A 21543-nucleotide genomic window follows, 5' to 3' on the forward strand; every position below is an offset into this window, starting at 1 on the left:
AAAATGCTTTTAGTCAGAGAACTCAGGAGAGCTCTCTGCAGTGCACCCATCCTGCTCTGGGCACAGTGTAAAACTGAGGTCTGGAGGAGGGGCATAGAGGGAGGAGCCAGTGCACACCCAGAGTCCAAAGCTTTCTTAAAGTGCCCTATCTCCTGCGGAGCCCGTCTATTCCCCATGGTCCTTACGGAGTCCCAGCATCCTCAAGGACGTTAGAGAAATGTTTAGTAAGGGACATGGGCCCTCATTCCGAGTTGTTCGCTAGCTGCTAATTTTAGCAGAATTGCTAATAGGCTAAAATCCGGCAGTTCTGCGCATGCGTATGCATCTCAGGGCGCACGCGCTAAGCAAATTTACACAAAACTATGCTATTTTACTCACGGGCGAACAAAGCTTTTCAATCGCTCTGCTGATTGACAGAAAGTGGGAGTTTCTGGGCGGAAACTTGCCGTTTTCAGGGAGTGTGCTAAAAAACGCAGGCGTGCCAGGTTAAAACGCAGGAGTGTCTGGAGAAACGGGGGAGTGGCTGTTCGGATGCTGGGCGTGTTTGTGACGTCAAACCAGGAACTAAACGGACTGCGGTGATCGCAATCTAGGAGTAGGTCTGGAGCTACTCAGAAACTGCAAGGAAATTGCTTTCGTTAGCAATTCTGCTAATATTAGCAGAATTGCTAATCTTTTGTTAGCAATTGCTAATCTTTCGTTAGCAATTCTGCTATGCTAAGATACACTCCCAGAGGGCGGCGGCTTTGTGTTTGCATTTCTGCTAAAAGTAGCTAACGAGCGAACAACTCGGAATGAGGGCCATGGACAGAATGATAACAAATAGCACCATGATCTAGTGCATTTTACACTGAGGAAAGCATATGTCTGACTGATATATGTCATAGGTTACTTTGACAAAAATAACCAAGGTGGCAGATTTTCACTAATATGTAAACCCTTTAGACCTCCTAACTCCTGATCACACCAATGGGTCCTCTACATTAAGGGGGTAATTCTGAGTTGATCGCAGCAGCAAGTTTGTTAGCAATTGGGCAAAACCATGTGCACTGCAGAGGGGGGCAGATATAACATGTGCAGAGAGAGTTAGATTTGGGTGGGTTATATTATTTCTGTGCAGGGTAAATACTGGCTGCTTTATTTTTACAATGCAATTTAGATTTCAAAGGACAAAAAAGATTACTCTGCGCTAAATGACACTGTTAAAACTAAAGAGTGCAGTCTGTCATGAAGAGTAATTGACTCAGTAGACTACAATATATATAAAAAATAAGAATTTACTTACCGATAATTCTATTTCTCGGAGTCCGTAGTGGATGCTGGGGTTCCTGAAAGGACCATGGGGAATAGCGGCTCCGCAGGAGACAGGGCACAAAAAGTAAAGCTTTAGGATCAGGTGGTGTGCACTGGCTCCTCCCCCTATGACCCTCCTCCAAGCCTCAGTTAGGTACTGTGCCCGGACGAGCGTACACAATAAGGAAGGATTTATGAATCCCGGGTAAGACTCATACCAGCCACACCAATCACACTGTACAACCTGTGATCTGAACCCAGTTAACAGTATGATAACAGCGGAGCCTCTGAAAAGATGGCTCACAACAATAATAACCCGATTTTTGTAACTATGTACAAGTAATGCAGATAATCCGCACTTGGGATGGGCGCCCAGCATCCACTACGGACTCCGAGAAATAGAATTATCGGTAAGTAAATTCTTATTTTCTCTATCGTCCTAGTGGATGCTGGGGTTCCTGAAAGGACCATGGGGATTATACCAAAGCTCCCAAACGGGCGGGAGAGTGCGGATGACTCTGCAGCACCGAATGAGAGAACTCCAGGTCCTCCTTAGCCAGGGTATCAAATTTGTAGGATTTTACAAACGTGTTTTGCCCCTGACTAAATAGCCGCTCGGCAAAGTTGTAAAGCCGAGACCCCTCGGGCAGCCGCCCAAGATGAGCCCACCTTCCTTGTGGAATGGGCATTTACATATTTTGGCTGTGGCAGGCCTGCCACAGAATGTGCAAGCTGAATTGTATTACACATCCAACTAGCAAAAGTCTGCTTAAAAGCAAGAGCACCCAGTTTGTTGGGTGCATACAGGATAACAGCAAGTCAGTTTTCCTGACTCCAGCCGTCCTGGAACCTATATTTTCAGGGCCCTGACCACATCTAGCAACTTGGAGTCCTCCAAGTCCCTAGTAGGCGCAAGACACCACAATAAGCTGGTTCAGGTGAAACACTGACACCACCTTAGGGAGAGAACTGGGGACGAGTCCGCAGCTCTGCCCTGTCCGAATGGACAAACAGATATGGGCTTTTTTGAGAAAAAAAACCCACCAATTTGACACTCGCCTGGTCCAGGCCAGGTCCAAGAGCATGTTCACTTTTCATGTGAGATGCTTCAAATCCACAGATTTGACTGGTTTTAAACCAATGTGTTTTGAGGAATCCCAGAACTACGTTGAGATCCCACAGTGCCACTGGAGGCACAAAAGGGGGTTGTATATGCAATACTCCCTTGACAAACTTCTGGACTTCAGGAACTGAAGCCAATTCTTTCTGGAAGAAAAATCGACAGGGCCGAATTTTGAACCTTAATGGACCCCAATTTGAGGCCCATAGACACTCCTGTTTGCAAGAAATGCAGGAATCGACCGAGTTGAAATTTCTTCGTGGGGCCTTCCTGGCCTCACACCACGCAACATATTTTCGCCACATGTGGTGATAATGTTGTGCGGTCACCTCCTTTCTGGCTTTGACCAGGGTAGGAATGACCTCTTCCTGAATGCCTTTTCCCTTAGGATCCGGCGTTCCACCGCCATGCCGTCAAACGCAGCTGCGTTAAGTCTTGGAACAGACATGGTACTTGCTGAAACAAGTCCCTTCTTAGCGGCAGAGGCCATAAGTCCTCTGTGAGCATCTCTTGAAGTTCCGGGTACCAAGTCCTTCTTGGCCAATCCGGAGCCATGAGTATAGTTCTTACTCCTCTACGTCTTATAATTCTCAGTACCTTAGGTATGAAAAGCAGAGGATGGAACACATACACCGACTGGTACACCCACGGTGTTACCAGAACGTCCACAGCTATTGCCTGAGGGTCTCTTAACCTGGCGCAATACCTGTCCCGTTTTTTGTTCAGACGGGACGCCATCATGTCCACCTTTGGTAATTCCCAACGGTTTACAATTATGTGGAAAACTTCCCCATGAAGTTCCCACTCTGCCGGGTGGAGGTCGTGCCTACTGAGGAAGTCTGCTTCCCAGTTTCCATTCCCGGAATGAAACACTGCTGACAGTGCTATCACATGATTTTCCGCCCAGCGAAAAGTCCTTGCAGTTTTTGCCACTGCCCTCCTGCTTCTTGTGCCGCCCTGTCTATTTACGTGGGCGACTGCCGTGATGTTTTATCCCACTGGATCAATACCGGCTGACCTTGAAGCAGAGGTCTTGCTAAGCTTAGAGCATTATAAATTTACCCTTAGCTATATTTATGTGGAGAAAAATCTCCAGACTTGATCACACTCCCTGGAAATTTTTTCCTTGTGTGACTGCTCCCCAGCCTCTCGGGCTGGCCTCCGTGGTCACCAACATCCAAAACTGAATGCCGAATCTGCGGCCCTCTAGAAGATGAGCACTCTGTAACCACCACAGGAGAGACACCCTTGTCCTTGGATATAGGGTTATCCGCTGATGCATCTGAAGATGCGATCCGGACCATTTGTCCAGCAGATCCCACTGAAAAGTTCTTGCATGAAATCTGCCGACTGGAATTGCTTCGAAGGAAGTCACCATTTTTTTACCATGGCCCTTGTGCAATGATGCACTGATTTTAGGAGGTTCCTGACTAGCTCGGATAACTCCCTGGCTTTCTCTTCCGGGAGAAACACCTTTTTCTGGATTGTGTCCAGAATCATCCCTAAGCACAGGAGACTTGTTGTCGGGATCAGCTGCGATTTTGGAATCTTTAGAATCCACCCCTGCTGTTGTAACAGTATCCGAGATAGTGCTACTCCGACCTCCAACTGTTCCCTGGACTTTGCCCTTATCAGGAGATCGTCCAAGTAAGGGATAATTAAGACGCCTTTTCTTCGAAGAAGAACCATCATTTCGGCCATTACCTTGGTAAAGACCCGGGGTGCCGTAGACAATCCAAACGGCAGCGTCTGAAACTGATAGTGACAGTTCTGTACCACGAACCTGAGGTACCCTTAGTGATAAGGGCAAATTTGGGACATGGAGGTAAGCATCCCTGATGTCTCGGGACACCAGATAGTCCCCTTCTTCCCGGTTCGTTATCACTGCTCTGAGTGACTCCATCTTGATTTGAACCTTTGTAAGTGTTCAAATTTTTTTAGATTTAGAATAGGTCTCACCTAGCCTTCTGGCTTCAGTACCACAATATAGTGTGGAATAATACCCCTTTTCTTGTTGTAGGAGGGGTAATTTAATTATCACCTGCTGGGAATACAGCTCGTGAATTTTTTCCCATACTGCCTCCTTGTCGGAGGGAGACCTTGGTAAAGCAGCCTTCAGGAGCCTGCGCAGGGGAAACGTCTCGACATTCCAAACTGTACCCCTGGGATACTACTTGTAGGATCCAGGGGTCCTGTATGATCTCAGCGTCATGCTGAGAGCTTGTCAGAAGCGGTGGAACGCTTCTGTTCCTGGGAATGGGCTGCCTGCTGCAGTCTTCTTCCCTTTCCTCTATCCCTGGGCAGATATGACACTTATAGGGACGAAAGGACTGAAGCTGAAAAGACGGTGTCTTTTTCTGCAGAGATGTGACTTAGGGTAAAAACGGTGGATTTTCCAGCAGTTGCCGTGGCCACCAGGTCCGATGGACCGACCCCAAATAACTCCTCTTCCTTTATACGGCAATACACCTTTGTGCCGTTTGGAATCTGCATCACCTGACCACTGTCGTGTCCATAAACATCTTCTGGCAGATATGGACATCGCACTTACTTTTGATGCCAGAGTGCAAATATCCCTCTGTGCATCTCGCATATATAGAAATACATCCTTTAAATGCTCTATAGTCAATAAAATACTGTCCCTGTCAAGGGTATCAATATTTTTAGTCAGGGAATCCGACCAAGCCACCCCAGCTCTGCACATCCAGGCTGAGGCGATCGCTGGTCGCAGTATAACACCAGTATGTGTGTATATACTTTTTATGATATTTTTCCAGCCTCCTGTCAGCTGGCTCCTTGAGGACGGCCCTATCTATAGACGGTACCGCCACTTGTTCTGATAAGCGTGTGAGCGCCTTATCCACCCTAAGGGGTGTTTCCCAACGCGCCCTAACTTCTGGCGGGAAAGGGTATACCGCCCATATTTTCTATCGGGGGGAACCCACGCATCATCACACACTTCATTTAATTTATCTGATTCAGGAAAAACTACGGTAGTTTTTTCACATCCCACATAATACCCTCTTTTGTGGTACTTGTAGTATCAGAATATGTAACACCTCCTTCATTGCCCTTAACGTGTGGCCCTAATAAGGAATACGTTTGTTTATTCACCGTCGACACTGGATTCAGTGTCCCTGTCTGTGTCTGTGTCGACCGACTAAAGTAAACGGGCGTTTTAAAACCCCTGACGGTGTTTTTGAGACGTCTGGACCGGTACTAATCGTTTGTCGGCCGTCTCATGTCGTCAACCGACCTTGGCGCGTGTTGACATTATCACGTAATTCCCTAAATAAGCCATCCATTCCGGTGTCGACTCCCTAGAGAGTGACATCACCATTACAGGCAATTGCTCCGCCTCCTCACCAACATCGTCCTCATACATGTCGACACACACGTACCGACACACAGCACACACACAGGGAATGCTCTGATAGAGGACAGGACCCACTAGCCCTTTGGAGAGACAGAGGGAGAGTTTGCCAGCACACACCAAAAACGCTATAATTATATAGGGACAACCTTATATAAGTGTTTTCCCTTATAGCATCTTTTTTATATATTTCTAACGCCAAATTAGTGCCCCCCCTCTCTGTTTTAACCCTGTTTCTGTAGTGCAGTGCAGGGGAGAGCCTGGGAGCCTTCCCTCCAGCCTTTCTGTGAGGGAAAATGGCGCTGTGTGCTGAGGAGATAGGCCCCGCCCCTTTTTCGGCGGCCTCGTCTCCCGCTCTTAACGGATTCTGGCAGGGGTTAAATATCTCCATATAGCCCCCGGAGGCTATATGTGAGGTATTTTTAGCCAAAAAAGGTTTTCATTTGCCTCCCAGGGCGCCCCCCTCCCAGCGCCCTGCACCCTCAGTGACTGCCGTGTGAAGTGTGCTGAGAGGAAAATGGCGCACAGCTGCAGTGCTGTGCGCTACCTTAAGAAGACTGAGGAGTCTTCTGCCGCCGATTCTGGACCTCTTCTCGTTTCAGCATCTGCAAGGGGGCCGGCGGCGAGGCTCCGGTGACCATCCAGGCTGTACCTGTGATCGTCCCTCTGGAGCTAATGTCCAGTAGCCAAGAAGCCAATCCATCCTGCACGCAGGTGAGTTCACTTCTTCTCCCCTAAGTCCCTCGTTGCAGTGATCCTGTTGCCAGCAGGACTCACTGTAAAATAAAAAACCTAAGCTAAACTTTTCTAAGCAGCTCTTTAGGAGAGCCACCTAGATTGCACCCTTCTCGGCCGGGCACAAAAATCTAACGGAGGCTTGGAGGAGGGTCATAGGGGGAGGAGCCAGTGCACACCACCTGATCCTAAAGCTTTACTTTTTGTGCCCTGTCTCCTGCGGAGCCGCTATTCCCCATGGTCCTTTCAGGAACCCCAGCATCCACTAGGACGATAGAGAAAATTACTTTATATTCAATCTGTTAAAAATAATAAATGTAACAAACAAATGACATACAATTTGCAACAATTTGTCTATTCTAAATTGAAAGCAACACTTGATGTATCAGACAATATATTTAAAACTAATTTGTTGGTTCTGTTTGATGAGTATTAAATTGAAAGGCACTGGCGTCCCAGTGACTCTTTAAATTATAAGTCCCGCTATATTTTATCACAGTCTCGTAAAAAATAGCTTAAGAAGATTGCAGTGTATAATTACCCATGTGCTGGTTTCTGAGACAGATTATAAACAGGGTCCGTTTTATAAAGTAATGCACATATGCAGGTGTATCAGGTGTATAGCTGTTCAATCAGTATAGAATTACCGCTCCATTACAGCACAGCACCGTTCCAGAAAGAAAAATGAATTGCTGCTCATATAACCTATAGATAGACCTCAAAGGGCTCTGTCCACGTAACGGATGTTAGACCTCACAGCGAAGGCCAGTAGCATTCACCTGGTATGGGCAGATGGAGTTCTGGATATTTGCAGTGCGCCTGCAGGAAGCTGTGAGCGGTATTGACAGCAGGTAAGCGCCGGCCGGAGCACCCGGCGTAAAACGTGCAGAGATGTGCTGAGGCTGTGGGGAGCCATAGACAGGCTCAAATTAGCGGGTTAAGACCAAACAGAAATCCAACGTGGAAAGTGGGCGTCAGCGCGTTTCGTCTCCTAGCAACTGGAGACTTCCTCAAGACGAATGCCTCCCCTCTCTCCAATCCAGAATTTATACTTGTCTAATGACAGCAGCTGTGTCCATTTAATATATACTGCTATTTAAGTTGTATATAGACATATTTCCAAATAATAAAAAGGCTTTATATATAAACTTAATTTATTATAAAAAACAAATTTTTATTCATTGAGTACATACTGAGTCAATCTACCAGAATTCATCCATACTGAAATATTGATTAATTAGAACTAATCTATCACATAATCAAGCACAATGCTCTCTTGAATAAACCATCCTGAATTAACTAATTATATTACTGCTGAGCATATAATGTTTCATTAGAGGTAAAGACCTTTAAAATACTATATTATTTCACATCTGACACCGATTCATAATATACTGATAATAACATACTAATCAGTTTTATTTATTTATAAAATAAGATTTTAAACCTACCGGTAAATCTATTTCTCCTAGTCCGTAGAGGATGCTGGGGACTCCGTAAGGACCATGGGGTATAGACGGGCTCCGCAGGAGATAGGGCACCTAAAAAGAACTTTGACTCTGGGTGTGCACTGGCTCCTCCCTCTATGCCCCTCCTCCAGACCTCAGTTAGAGAACTGTGCCCAGAGGAGATGGACAATACAAGGCAGGATTTAGCAATCCAAGGGCAAGATTCACACCAGCCCACACCAATCATACCATGTAACCTGGAACCTACATAACCAGTTAACAGTATGAACAAAAAACAACAGTAACGGTCCAAGACCGATGTCAACTGTAACATAACCCTTGTGTAAGCAACAACTATATACAAGTCTTGCAGAGTTTCCGCACTGGGACGGGCGCCCAGCATCCTCTACGGACTAGGAGAAATAGATTTACCAGTAGGTTTAAAATCTTATTTTCTCTTACGTCCTAGAGGATGCTGGGGACTCCGTAAGGACCATGGGGTTTATACCAAAGCATTGAATCGGGCGGGAGAGTGCGGATGACTCTGCAGCACCGACTGAGCAAACGCTAGGTCCTCATCAGCCAGGGTATCAAACTTGTAGAATTTAGCAAAAGTGTTTGATCCCGACAACGTCGCCGCTCGGCAAAGTTGTAAAGCCGAGACGCCTCGGGCAGCCGCCCAAGAAGAGTGGAATGGGCCTTAACCGAATTTGGTACCGGCAATCCAGCCGTAGAGTGAGCCTGCTGAATCGTATTACAGATCCAGCGAGCAATAGTCTGCTTTGAAGCAGGCGCGCCAATCTTATTGGCCGCATACAGGACAAACAGAGCCTCTGTTTTCCTAATTTTAGCCGTCCTGGCTACATAAATTTTTGAGGCCCTGACTACGTCCAGGGATCTGGAATCCTCCAGGTCACCAGTAGCCACAGGCACCACAATAGGTTGATTCATATGGAACGACGAAACCACTTTAGGCAAAAATTGCGGACGTGTCCTCAATTCAGCTCGATCCACATGAAAAATCAAGTAGGGGCTCTTGTGTGATAGAGCTGCCAATTCTGACACTCGCCTTGCTGATGCTAAGGCCAACAACATTACCACCCTCCAGGTAAGACATTTCAACTCAACCTTGTTAAGCGGTTCAAACCAGTGTGATTTTAGGAACTGCAACACCACGTTCAGGTCCCATGGTGCCACTGGAGGCACCAAAGGGGGCTGTATGTGCAGCACTCCCTTTACAAACGTCTGGACTTCTGGAAGAGAAGCCAATTCCTTCTGAAAGAAAATCGAGAGGGACGAAATCTGTACCTTAACCGAGCCTAATTTCAGGCCCATATCCACTCCTGTCTGTAGGAAGTGGAGAAGACGACCCAAATGAAAATCTTCCGTAGGTGCATTCTTGGTCTCACACCAAGACACATACTTTCGCCAGATACGGTGATAATGTTTTATCGTCACCTCCTTCCTAGCCTTTATTACAGTAGGGATGACCTCTTCCGGAATCCCCTTTTTTGCTAGGATTCGGCGTTCAACCGCCATGCCGTCAAACGTAACCGCGTTAAGTCTTGAAATACACAGGGCCCCTGCTGCAACAGGTCTTCCCTCAGAGGAAGAGGCCAGGGGTCTCCTGTGAGCATCTCTTGTAGATCCGAGTACCAAGCCCTTCGATGCCAGTCTGGGACCACGAGTATCGTCTGTACTCTTCTTCGTCTTATGATCCTCAACACTTTCGTGATGAGAGGAAGAGGAGGGAACACGTAGACCGAGTCGAACACCCACAGTGTTACCAGTGCGTCTACTGCTACTGCCTGAGGGTCCCGAGACCTGGCGCAATACCTCCGAAGTTTTTTGTTGAGGCGTGACGCCATCATGTCTATTTGAGGAGTTCCCCAAAGACGTGTTACGTCTGCAAAGACTTCTTGATGAAGTCCCCACTCTCCTGGATGGAGATCGTGTCTGCTGAGGAAGTCTGCTTCCCAGTTGTCCACTCCCGGAATGAAGACAGCCGACAGAGCGCTTACATGATTTTCCGCCCAGCGAAGGATCCTTGTGGCTTCCGCCATCGCGACGCTGCATCTTGTCCCGCCTTGGCGGTTCACATGAGCCACTGCTGTGACATTGTCTGATTGAATCAGAACCGGAAGGTTTCGAAGAAAACTCTCCGCTTGTCGAAGGCCGTTGTAAATTGCCCTGAGTTCCAACACATTGATGTGTAGACAGGACTCCTGGTCTGACCAAAGACCCTGAAAAGTCCTTCCCTGTGTGACCGCTCCCCATCCTCGGAGGCTCGCATCCGTGGTAACCAGGATCCAGTCCTGAATCCCGAACCTGCGACCCTCCAGCAGGTGAGCACTTTGCAACCACCACAGGAGGGACACTCTGGTTCCTGGGGACAGAGTTATTTTCCAATGTAAATGCAGATGGGACCCGGACCACTTGTCCAGAAGGTTCCATTGAAAAGTCCTTGCTTGGTACCTTCCGAAGGGAATGGCCTCGTAGGCCGCCACCATTTTCCCCAGAACTCGAGTGCATTGATGAACTGACACCCTTTTCGGTTTTAGCAGGTCTCTGACCATGTTCTGGATGTCTTGGGCTTTCTCTATAGGGAGGAAGACCTTCATTTGTTCCGTATCCAGTATCATACCTAGGAACGGTAGTTGAGTTGTCGGAATCAACTGTGACTTCGGTAGATTTAGAATCCAACCGTGTTGCTGGAGCATTCTCAGAGAGAGCGCCACACTGCTCAGCAAATTCTCTCTTGATCTCGCTTTTATCAGGAGATCGTCCAAGTATGGGATAATTGTGACCCCATGCTTGCGCAGGACCACCATCATTTCCGCCATTATCTTGGTGAAAATCCTCGGGGCCGTGGAAAGTCCAAACGGCAACGTCTGAAATTGGTAATGACAATCCTGTACAGCGAATCTCAGGTATTCCTGATGAGGGGCATATATGGGGACATGAAGGTACGCATCCTTTATGTCCAGAGACACCATAAACTCCCCCTCCTCCATGTTGGCTATTATCGCCCTGAGTGATTCCATTTTGAATTTGAATCTTTTTATGTACAGGTTTAGGGATTTCAGATTCAAAATCGGTCTGACCGAACCGTCCGGTTTCGGGACCACAAATAGGGTTGAGTAGTAACCTCTTCCCTGCTGGTGCAGGGGAACCTTGATTATCACTTGCTGTATACACAGCGTTTGAATTGCAGCTAACACTACATACCTGTCCGATGTGGAAGCTGGTAGGGCCGATTTGAAAAATCGGCGCGGGGGCACCTCCTCGAATTCCAATTTGTAACCCTGGGAAACTATTTCCAACACCCAGGGATTCAGGTCCGAACTGACCCAGGCCTGACTGAAAAGTCGAAGACGTGCCCCCCACCAGTGCGGACTCCCTCAGGGGAGCCCCAGCGTCATGCTGTGGGTTTTGGAGCAGCCGGGGAGGACTTTTGTTCCTGGGCACCTGCTGAAGCAGGTGCTCTCTTGCCTCTGCCCTTACCTCTGGCGAGGAAAGAGGATCCCCGACCTCTTTTGGACTTGTGCGACCGAAAGGACTGCATCTGATAGGGTGTTACTTTCTTTTGCTGTTGGGGAATATATGGTAAAAAATTTGATTTACCTGCTGTAGCTGTGGAAACCAGGTCTGTCAGCCCATCCCCAAACAATACATCCCCCTTATAGGGTAGTACTTCCATATGTTTCTTGGAATCCGCATCACCCGTCCATTGGCGAGTCCATAAGGATCTTCTCGCTCGGATAGACATGGCATTGGCCCTAGAAGCTAGCAATCCAATGTCCCTTTGAGCATCCCTCATAAATAAGACTGCGTCTTTTATATGGCCTAGAGTTAGGAATATAGTATCCTTATCCATATTATCAAATTGATCTGTCAGCTCATCTGTCCAAGCTGCAATTGCGCTACACACCCATGCCGACGCAATCGTCGGTCTTAGCACAGCACCCGTATGAGAATAAATACCCTTTAAGGTAGTTTCTTGCCTGCGATCTGCTGGGTCTTTAAGGGCCGCTGTGTCAGGAGACGGTAGCGCCACTTTCTTGGATAAGCGCGTCAGGGCCTTGTCCACAGTGGGGGGTAATTACCAAACCTCCCTGTCCTGCTTAGGGAAAGGGTATGCCATAAAAATTATTTTGGGGATCTGTGGTCTCTTATCCGGAGTCTCCCAAGCTTTTCCAAAGAACTCATTTAATTCAGGAGATGTGGGAAAATGTATAATCTGTTTCTTTTCCTTAAACATGTGTACCCTTGTGTCGGGGACTGAGGGTTCATCCACAATATGCAACACATCCCTTATTGCCACAATCATACACTGAATAGTTTTAGTGTGCAATTTTACTTCGTCATAGTCGACACTGGAATCAGAATCCGTGTCGGTAGTAGTGTCTTGTGTTAAGGGACGCTTTTGAGACCCCGACGGGCCCTGTGAGTCAGTCCAATCTGAGGATTGACCGCCTGATGTCCCCCCTAAACCAGCCTTATCAAGCCTTTTCTGTAAAGATGCCACACTTGCATGCAACGTATGCCACATGTCCATCCAATCTGGAGTCGGCACAACCGACGGGGACACACCACTCATTTGCTCCACCTCCTCCTTGGAGAAGCCTTCCGCCTCAGACATGTCGACACACACGTACCGACACCCCACACACACAGGGTGTTACCTATAAGGGGACAAAACCCCAACAAGGCCCTTAGGAGAGACAGAGAGATAGAGTATGCCAGCACACACCCAGCGCTTAAAAACACTGGAATATATGACCAGATAGCGCTATTATATGTTTATAATTGTAATCTCCACTCACTGCGTCGCCAAAGTGCCCCCCTCCTCCTTTTTCCAACCTGTGAAGCTCAGCAGGGGAGAGAACAGGGAGCCAGCGTTTTCTCATGCAGCTCTGTGGAGAAAATGGCGCTGGTTAGTGCTGAGGATCAAGCCCCGCCCACCCGACGGCGGGCTTCGGTCCCTTCATCATATACTAATAAAATGGCGGGGGTCCGCGGATTTACTGTCCCACAGCCTAATCCATCGTATTTATGGCCAAATTGAGGTTTATTGCTGCCCAGGGCGCGCGCCTTCCCCCCTGCGCCCTGCACCCTTCAGTGCCTGCTTTGTGTGTGTGACTGGGAGCAATGGCGCGCAGCTTACCGCTGCGCGCTTACCTCATGAAGATCTGATGTCTTCTGCCGCCTGAAGTCTTTTCCTCAATACTCACCCGGCTTCTATCTTCGGCATCTGTGAGGAGGACGGCGGCGCGGCTCCGGGACGAACCCCAGGTGAGACCTGTGTTCCGACTCCCTCTGGAGCTAATGGTGTCCAGTAGCCTAGAAGCAGTGCCCAACTTTACAAGCCAGCTCTGCTTCTCTCTCCTCGGTCCCACGATGCAGGGAGCCTGTTGCCAACAGGACTCCCTGAAAATAAAAAACCTAACAAAATTATTTTTCCACAGAAAACTCTGGAGAGCTCTCTGCAGTGCACCCATTCTCCTCTGGGCACAAGATCTAACTGAGGTCTGGAGGAGGGGCACAGAGGGAGGAGCCAGTGCACACCCATAGTCAAAGTTCTTTTTAGGTGCCCTATCTCCTGCGGAGCCCGTCTATACCCTATGGTCCTTACGGAGTCCCCAGCATCCTCTAGGACGTAAGAGAAAGGATATTTTCCTCCATAGATTAGAAATAGGCCAAACTGATGTAATACCTTGCCTAGATAAATAGATTAGTAAAAATAAGAATAAAAATAAAAATAAAATTAAATAAAAATAAGAGAGACTATGTAGATATAGAAAATAAAGGCTACAAGTCTTCATCCCGTTATGACTGTCAATTCACGTGGCACAGACATTACAACCAAAAGAGAGATCTTTACATATGAGCAAAAAATCGAAATAGAAATAAAAATGAAAATTATAAATTACACAGGCCTACGCCTACGAACACCTAAATGTCATATATACACGTGTTTGCCCTAGAATATACAGGTCTATGAGATGTCCTACCGTAAAAAACATATGTTTTATTTTATAATATATACACAAATATTACCAAATAAGCTCTAAGTTATGAATTTTAATAAATTATTTATGTATTTCATTATTACTATAATACTAACAGCAATCTTTTACTAGGTAGTAGATAATTAATTATGACTTTTAACTAGTTTATACTCATAAATCAAATTTTATAATGGACTATATGAGTTACTCCATGGTCTAAACAATTATTATTAAACCCACTAGCTTATATAGGAATCTATTATAAAATATATTTTTGTACACAATTATAGAACTAAAACTAAAAAAACAGATAAAACTTACTTGATGTGCAGAGAAAAGTACAGATAGACAGAATCAGCTAATTTGTTCAATCTAAACATGAATAATCCAAGGCTTCATTGAGGCCATTGGGGTATAAGGTATCTATCCATGAGGATTCCCCTATACATAATTTCCGTAACCTATCTCCTCCTCTTTTTGTACTGGAGAATTGCTCCAGTCCCACAATACAAAGAGATGATGGATCACCATTATGTACCCTAGAGAAATGACGGGATACACTATGGGTTTGGAATTTCTTAATGATGTTCAATCTATGTTCCCTAAATCTAGATTTTATCGATCTAGTAGTTCTCCCTACATATTGGAGGGAACAGGAGCATTGTAACAAATAATCACAATATTCTGAATCACAATTAATAAATTGCTTGATCGAGAAAGTATTACCATTAGCTGTAGACGTAACACCTGATGTTTTATCCATCATAAATTTACATGTCAGGCAGACTTGTTTGTTACATCTAAAGCTGCCAGATTTGTTTTTACAATTAGTCTGCAATTTAGATTTCAGTTTGAACACACCACACCCAAATCTAACTCTCTCTGCACGTTATATCTGTCCCCCCTGCAGTGCACATGGTTTTGCTCAACTGCTAACAAATTTGCTGCTGCGATCAACTCTGAATTAGGCCCTAAGAGAGCAAAGACTGAATCATGTGTACCTAGCTATAATTATTGCACCAATTTGCCCAGAATTGGGTGCTCGGCATGATATACAGTATGTATGAACAAGCATTTTCGTCGTTTCGCTGATAAACCAGAGAAGTCATGGTCACAAACGCACTCATTTGACTATCGGATCGGTCAGCAAAGACAAAAAATATCTGCCTCAATCTCCCGACATCTTGAGGTGTGTGTGATCTTCTTTCCTTGACTACATCATCCTCCTTTTGGGTGGACATACGCAAATTCAGTGTGGTGTCGCAGAAAATCAGTAACTTGCTTACTACGCAGCTCAGATAATGGGGCCTTCGATTTGGTGAAAAATCGCCCCAATTGTTAGTAAAACCAAATAAATCTACCAGTGTACAGCTTCACACGGTTTTATTTTAGGAATCTTATGACGACATGTTCCAGCATGCATGTATTTATCTCTGGATAAGTAATGTTTTTAAGATGTGGTCACATTTTTTTTTTTATAACACAGTGCTTAAGCAGTAATATGATATGCCAACAAGCCAAAATAAAAAGGCACTTTAATATTTGAAATATTTTTGAATTAGTTAATGCAGCACATGTATATAGATGTGGCCGCCTTCATCTTACCCGCAAATGGGTCACGGGTGCGATTATGCCATGGCTGTGACTTTTCATGGCACGGTGCATATAGTCGCAGCAGCAATCGCTCAATGCATTCTCTATGGATCGCGGGTGCGACTATACGCACACATCTGTGAATATGAACACGCATCGCAGTAAACCTACCGCGAATAGTAAGATGAGTAATGTCAGATCTATCTGTATGTTAAGACTGGCTTTATGAAATCCTCCTATACAAGCTTTGACCTAATTACGTTTGTGTGTACATCTACCTTGCATGCTGTAGGTTAGTCTGGAAGCTAAACCATTCAGCACGGAGTAAAAATGGAGTATATGTAATAGCCTGTGAGATGCAAGCATCGGCGACTTTAGACGAGTCTGCCCGAGGTTTTACTGGAGCAAGGATTTAAAAGACAAAACCAAAAAACATTAGACAGATTCTCCAGGAGATTGGTAATGCCTGCATCATGCAAGCTATTACATTTACTTCCATGTGTGTGATTATCTGCAAGTGCCCGAGCTGCAAGGAAGGTTATCATTTAGTAACTTGTTGATCACAGCACTGCCATTAAAAAATATATATTTTAAAATAACACACTGAGCACAGCTCTATCGGAGTCAAAAATTTGGTAACTGTGCCAGATAAGCAGTAGGAAGTACATTACATACAACGGGAGTGGAATTACAATCTACACACAGAAAAGTAGCCTTACCAATACACAACCAACATTGGTGAATATCCACTGCAAATGAGGTTATCAGTCCCAATCGCAGGTCGTGTTTCAAAGTCCAGGCACTGCTAGAGGATCTTAGATCCCAGCCGACCAATGACCCATTGACTGTGGCATAGGCAAGAACGGACTGTGACCCGGCATTGAACTGATGCATATCTACGACGCAGCCATCTTCTTGTAGATCCAATGACCTAGGCCATATCAAGCGGAAAGAAATCTGAGCTTATTAGGAAATTTACAATACAAACTTTTTACATGTTATAACCGTACAAGCATTTAGGGGGGTATTCAATTACTTGCAGTAAGCACACCTGAGAAAAAAAACTGGACTTTACCGCAGTGTTTAGCCCAGTGGTGGCAACGGGCTATTCAATTGCAGCCCATTTTTTTTGCGGGTTCACTAACCCGATTTTCATCCGAAAAAACAAATGGATCTGGGATAAGTTGCCAGATCCATAAGTTTTCAAGTTCGCCCCCCCAAAAACAGTTTAGATACCGGGGATTTTTTTTCTCCTGCCTCTGGCAGGTGAAAGACAACTCCCTGAAGATGCCGGCTATCGGGGCTAATTGAATTAGCCTCCAGGGGACAATTAATTGAATTCCCCCCTAAAGGGCCATACACACTTAAAGATTATCTGTCTGATATTTCTGATTGGAACAAAAATCTCGTAATGTCTGGGAGCAAATGACAATTGACCATTTAATCTCAAACACTGGACAACAGACAAAAATGGACTTTCAGACAAATTGGTTAAGTTTGTTTCATTAAACCAATTTATCTTAACAACGGTTTTGTAATTTTTCTGGATTTTGTGAGAAAATGGTTGATTGTCAATTGCTCCCAGACATTGCCAGATTTTCTTTCCAATAGGCCAGATAAGTGTGTAGGGCCCTTTAGCCCTACAAGTCATATAAAATCTTATTAAGTGTATTGTTAAAGATAAAAACATGAATGAATATAAAACAATCCAAACTTTAAATGCACAACAAAAATCCCAGAGCAAAATAATTGTAATTTAGAATATAGAATGAGAAGAGCTACCCTAAAAATAAAAAAGATACTTAGGGGATATTTAATTAGCTGCAGTAATTTACGCAGCTAATGGACCCCCACAGGGATATTTAATTTGGTACCGATGCAGATAGTGATCTGGGATTTTTTTCTGTATGCCTGGGGCATATCGCCTAGTGTGTATGCCTGATACAGGACAGCTGCATCTTCTGATCGGCCGTGCTGCACAGCCAACCAGAAGACACGGTGTGCGACACGGTGCATTGTAATGAAGAACGGAACAAGAGATTGTTCTGTTGTTCATTACATTGGGTAATGTGTACTACCAAACTGCTATGGTCCAGGGCGAAGGAAAATTGCTCCGACCATTGCCACGACTGCCGGTCGTGCAGGTGTGTAGCCGGCCTAAGGCTACTGATCATCCACTCTGTGTTCTTAGCACAAGAATGGGAGGGGTCCATGTAGCATGGGTACAAGGTGGTAGACCCCTTCGGTTCTCCTTGTGGGGTGTGACAGTAAACCTTTTTATTCTGTGTATATTTCATTTCATAGCACAACACTGATTGAGTATGTAGTAGCATTATAAAGTCAAAAGGACAATTTCCTCCTTGTGGGGTGAAGTTTTATTTACAGTAGTTTCTCTTCTATTGTACTTTAAAATAAAACGCTTCAGAGGTGCCCATCATAAGGTGCCCATCATTTGTCAACTGAATTACTTTATAAATACAATATAGCAAATATTAACACACAGGAGATTAAAACATACCTGCTTTGCAGCGGGTGAATTTTGGGAGATTTTGGTGGTTTAGAAGCTTCAATACCCAGAAGTTGGATATTGCCATTGTCTGAAGCCACAGCTAAGTAATGTGATCCTTGGCAAAATGTTAATGTCTTAACATGACCCCCGATGCGAGAATATGTCAATATTGACCTAGGTCACAAAATGGGAATATCATTATGTATAACAACTATATGTAAAGTGCACAGTCCCTGTGTAAGTATAATTCTATAATAAAAATAAAAAAAGGAATATCGTATAAATATGTAAAAAAAAAAAGAAAAAGAAAAAGAAAAGAAAATACTAACTTAGAGATTGCCCAAGGCCGTATGTATTATGTGGAGGTATGCCTCTAAATATTGAATGATGACGTGACTGTAATATACAGAGGTCTGTATATTATAAATATATCATCAGATATGTAGTTGCATACCTCCCGGTGAATAATGTACACTGTAGTTTGTTTCTGGGTGTTTTTTTTTTTTTTCATTCTTATTTTAGTCTACATTATAGCATTATACTTTTTATTTGAAACCTCTGCTCAGAAGAGCAGTTCCATTTTGCACTTTAGAATAAAAAAAATGCTTTGCCTTAATTTGTTGAATCTAATAATAATAATAATAATAATAATAATAGGAGATAATAATATTATTGAACAGACACCATATTTTTTCTGGGAAGCTAAACTGGCATCTGTCACTGGGGTTTTTATTTTGCCTTCCTCTGAAACATAACAAGTAATATTTGTAAATGGTTTATCTTGTTCAGTCTGTGTATTTTTTCCAGTATGATGGTGTGTACACACGGTGATATTTTCTTACGATTTTGACTATATAGTCAAAAGAATAAGAAAAGTTAGTGCAGATCGCAAGGTCGGCATCGCAAGCCTAGATAGACTGTGCAGGCAAGTAAATTTTGACAATCTCGTAGAAAGATAGTCAAAATTGACATTTAGCCAAAATCGCACAGTCAGTATCGCAAGCACAGTCATTATGTGCTTGCGATGCCGACCTAGCCCCTGTCGCCAGCCCATCGCATAGTGAGAATCGGGGTTAGCCCGAATCTCGCAGTGTGTATGCACCTTGAGAGTTTCAGAGTAGCAAAGCGGCAGTAAAATGACATTACAGACCAGTTATGTCATCGCTATTAAACTGTAGTAACTTATTGTAGGCTTGTTTGCATTACATTAAGTCAATTACGATAACTAATGGAAGGGAAAATAATGCACAGCAAATACTATGAAAAGCTTACTATAAGAGTGCTATATAACTTGTGACTTTATAAATGTAAAAGCTATATTGTATGGGGTGTAGTCAGGATCCTGGCGCTCACCATCCCGATGGTCACAATACGGCTCCGGAATCCCAACGGTCAGAATATCGACAGATCCCAACGGTGAGTATTAGGGTTAGGGCTAGATTTAGGGTCAGGATTAGGCAGAATGGGGAGGGTTTAGGGTTAGGCTGCAGGGTGTGAAAGGAGGGCGGTTAATGTTAGGCTCCCAAAGGGGACGGTTACGGTTAGACTGCGGGAGTAGATGGTTATGGTTAGGCTGCTGGAGGGATGGGTTAGGGTTAGAATACTTACCAAAATGGGTCAGCATTTTGTCTTCCGCTGCCGGTATTGGTCACTGTCAGGATATGGTACCCAATCCATATTATATAACTCACATCCACTCCCATTGCTTTTTGAACAACTGTTATTTTTACATACCTTGTCGTTGTAGTTTTGCCTTCCATTTTTTGACTGTTCCAAATTTTAACTGTTCCATCGTTTGAGCAAGTAGCAAAAATGGAATGTTCATCGGATACACGTATCCGGTTTACTGGGCCCTTGTGTTCATGCAAGTGTGCCACCAGCAAGCCTTTAGGGTGCCATCCTGAGAGGAAACGCATGTTTTATAAGAAATAACATTATCGACAGAATTACATGTTTAAAAGGAAAATTTAGTTACTAAAGTTACAAAAACAAATGACACTGTCACTGTATAACCTAAATAATATAATAATTAACACTAACGTTATGGTAGACAATTAGGAAAATACAATAATACTTTCTAAACCCCATTGTCATGTCATTATAATGTCTTTGGAGCATATGGGTAACATATTAACATATGGGTAACTGACTTATTGCTATGTTCATTTGCATTGCAATATATTCACAACAAGATGAACAGAGATCTTAACGGAAATTGCATAGAAAAGAAAAAAGCGACACAGAAGACAATGGAGGATATCACAATGAGTAACAACAACAATGGATGACAACCTTATAACTTCACGGACTGCTTTGGTGGAATGGGTGCTATCACTTCTAAAATGGGAGGCGGTTGATAGATAGACCATTAAAAGGGTAAGTCAATAGGTTGACACCATAGGGTCGACAGGGCGACAGGGTCAAAAAGTTGACGCTTTTTTTAGGGTTTTTTCATGTTTTGACAACTTTTGCTGCATTTACTATCCATGTCACAAACTATGACCTTTAGTAACCTTGTGGCAAGCGAAGCAGAGCAGAGTGAGATACTGAGCCACAAGCGTGGCGAGCAAAGTGAGCCCACATAGGGATGCATTTCAACATATTTGGGTAAAAAAATAAAAAATTGGATTCAAATTACCTATCAGTAAATCCTTTTCTCGTAGTCCGTAGAGGATGCTGGGGTCCACATTAGTACCATGGGGTATAGACGGGTCCACTAGGAGCCACTGGCACTTTAAGAGTTTGAGTGTGGACTGGCTCCTCCCTCTATGCCCCTCCTGCCAGACTCAGTCTAGAAACTGTGCCCGAGGAGATGAAAAACTTCGAGAGAAGGATTATACACAGATAGTGGCGAGATTCACACCAGCTCACACACAAGGCAAACCAAGCTAACTAGCTTGAAACATCAGCAACGGCTGAACAAGAGTACTTACCAAGTAACAAGACAGTACTTAACCAAGAACTAAGCAGTACTGAACTAAGAAACCACTGCAGGATCATGAAGCGCTGGGCGGGCACCCAGCATCCTCTACGGACTATGAGAAAAGGATTTACCGGTAGGTAATTAAAATCCTATTTTCTCTTACGTCCTAGAGGATTCTGGGGTCCACATTAGTACCATGGGGATGTACCAAAGCTCCCAGAACGGGAGGGAGAACACGGAGGCTCCTGCAGAACTGACTGGCCTCTGAGGACCTGAAGTTTGGTCAAAGTATCGAACTTGTAGAACTTTGCAAACGTGTTTGACCCAGACCAAGTAGCCGCTCGGCAAAGCTGTAAAGCCGAGACACCCCGGGCAGCCGCCCAGGAAGAACCCACCTTACGAGTAGAGTGGGCCTTAACAGACGTAGGACAAAGCAATCCTGCCAGGGAATACGCATGCTAGATAGTGAACCTGATCCAGAGAGATATTGTCTGCTTAGAAGCAGGACACCCAAGTTTCTTGGGATCATACAGGACGA

At 44.7% G+C, this 21543-nt stretch overlaps 1 protein-coding gene across 3 annotated transcripts in view; it reads right to left on the bottom strand.

Annotated features, from left to right (window-relative positions):
* PIK3R4 (phosphoinositide-3-kinase regulatory subunit 4) overlaps nucleotides 1-21543 on the bottom strand; it is a 163216-nt gene that overhangs the window by 68568 nt on the left and 73105 nt on the right. For all 3 annotated transcript variants that reach the window (XM_063922356.1, XM_063922354.1, XM_063922355.1), the window contains exons 13-15: nucleotides 19817-19982; nucleotides 18092-18256; nucleotides 16293-16504 (exon numbers count right to left, since the gene is read on the bottom strand). In XM_063922356.1, the coding sequence (XP_063778426.1) occupies nucleotides 16293-16504; nucleotides 18092-18256; nucleotides 19817-19982 (543 nt within the window). The remainder of the gene's footprint in view (nucleotides 1-16292; nucleotides 16505-18091; nucleotides 18257-19816; nucleotides 19983-21543) is intronic.

This window comes from Pseudophryne corroboree, chromosome 5, assembly GCF_028390025.1.
Source record: "Pseudophryne corroboree isolate aPseCor3 chromosome 5, aPseCor3.hap2, whole genome shotgun sequence".
Classification (NCBI taxonomy): Eukaryota; Metazoa; Chordata; class Amphibia; order Anura; family Myobatrachidae; genus Pseudophryne; species Pseudophryne corroboree.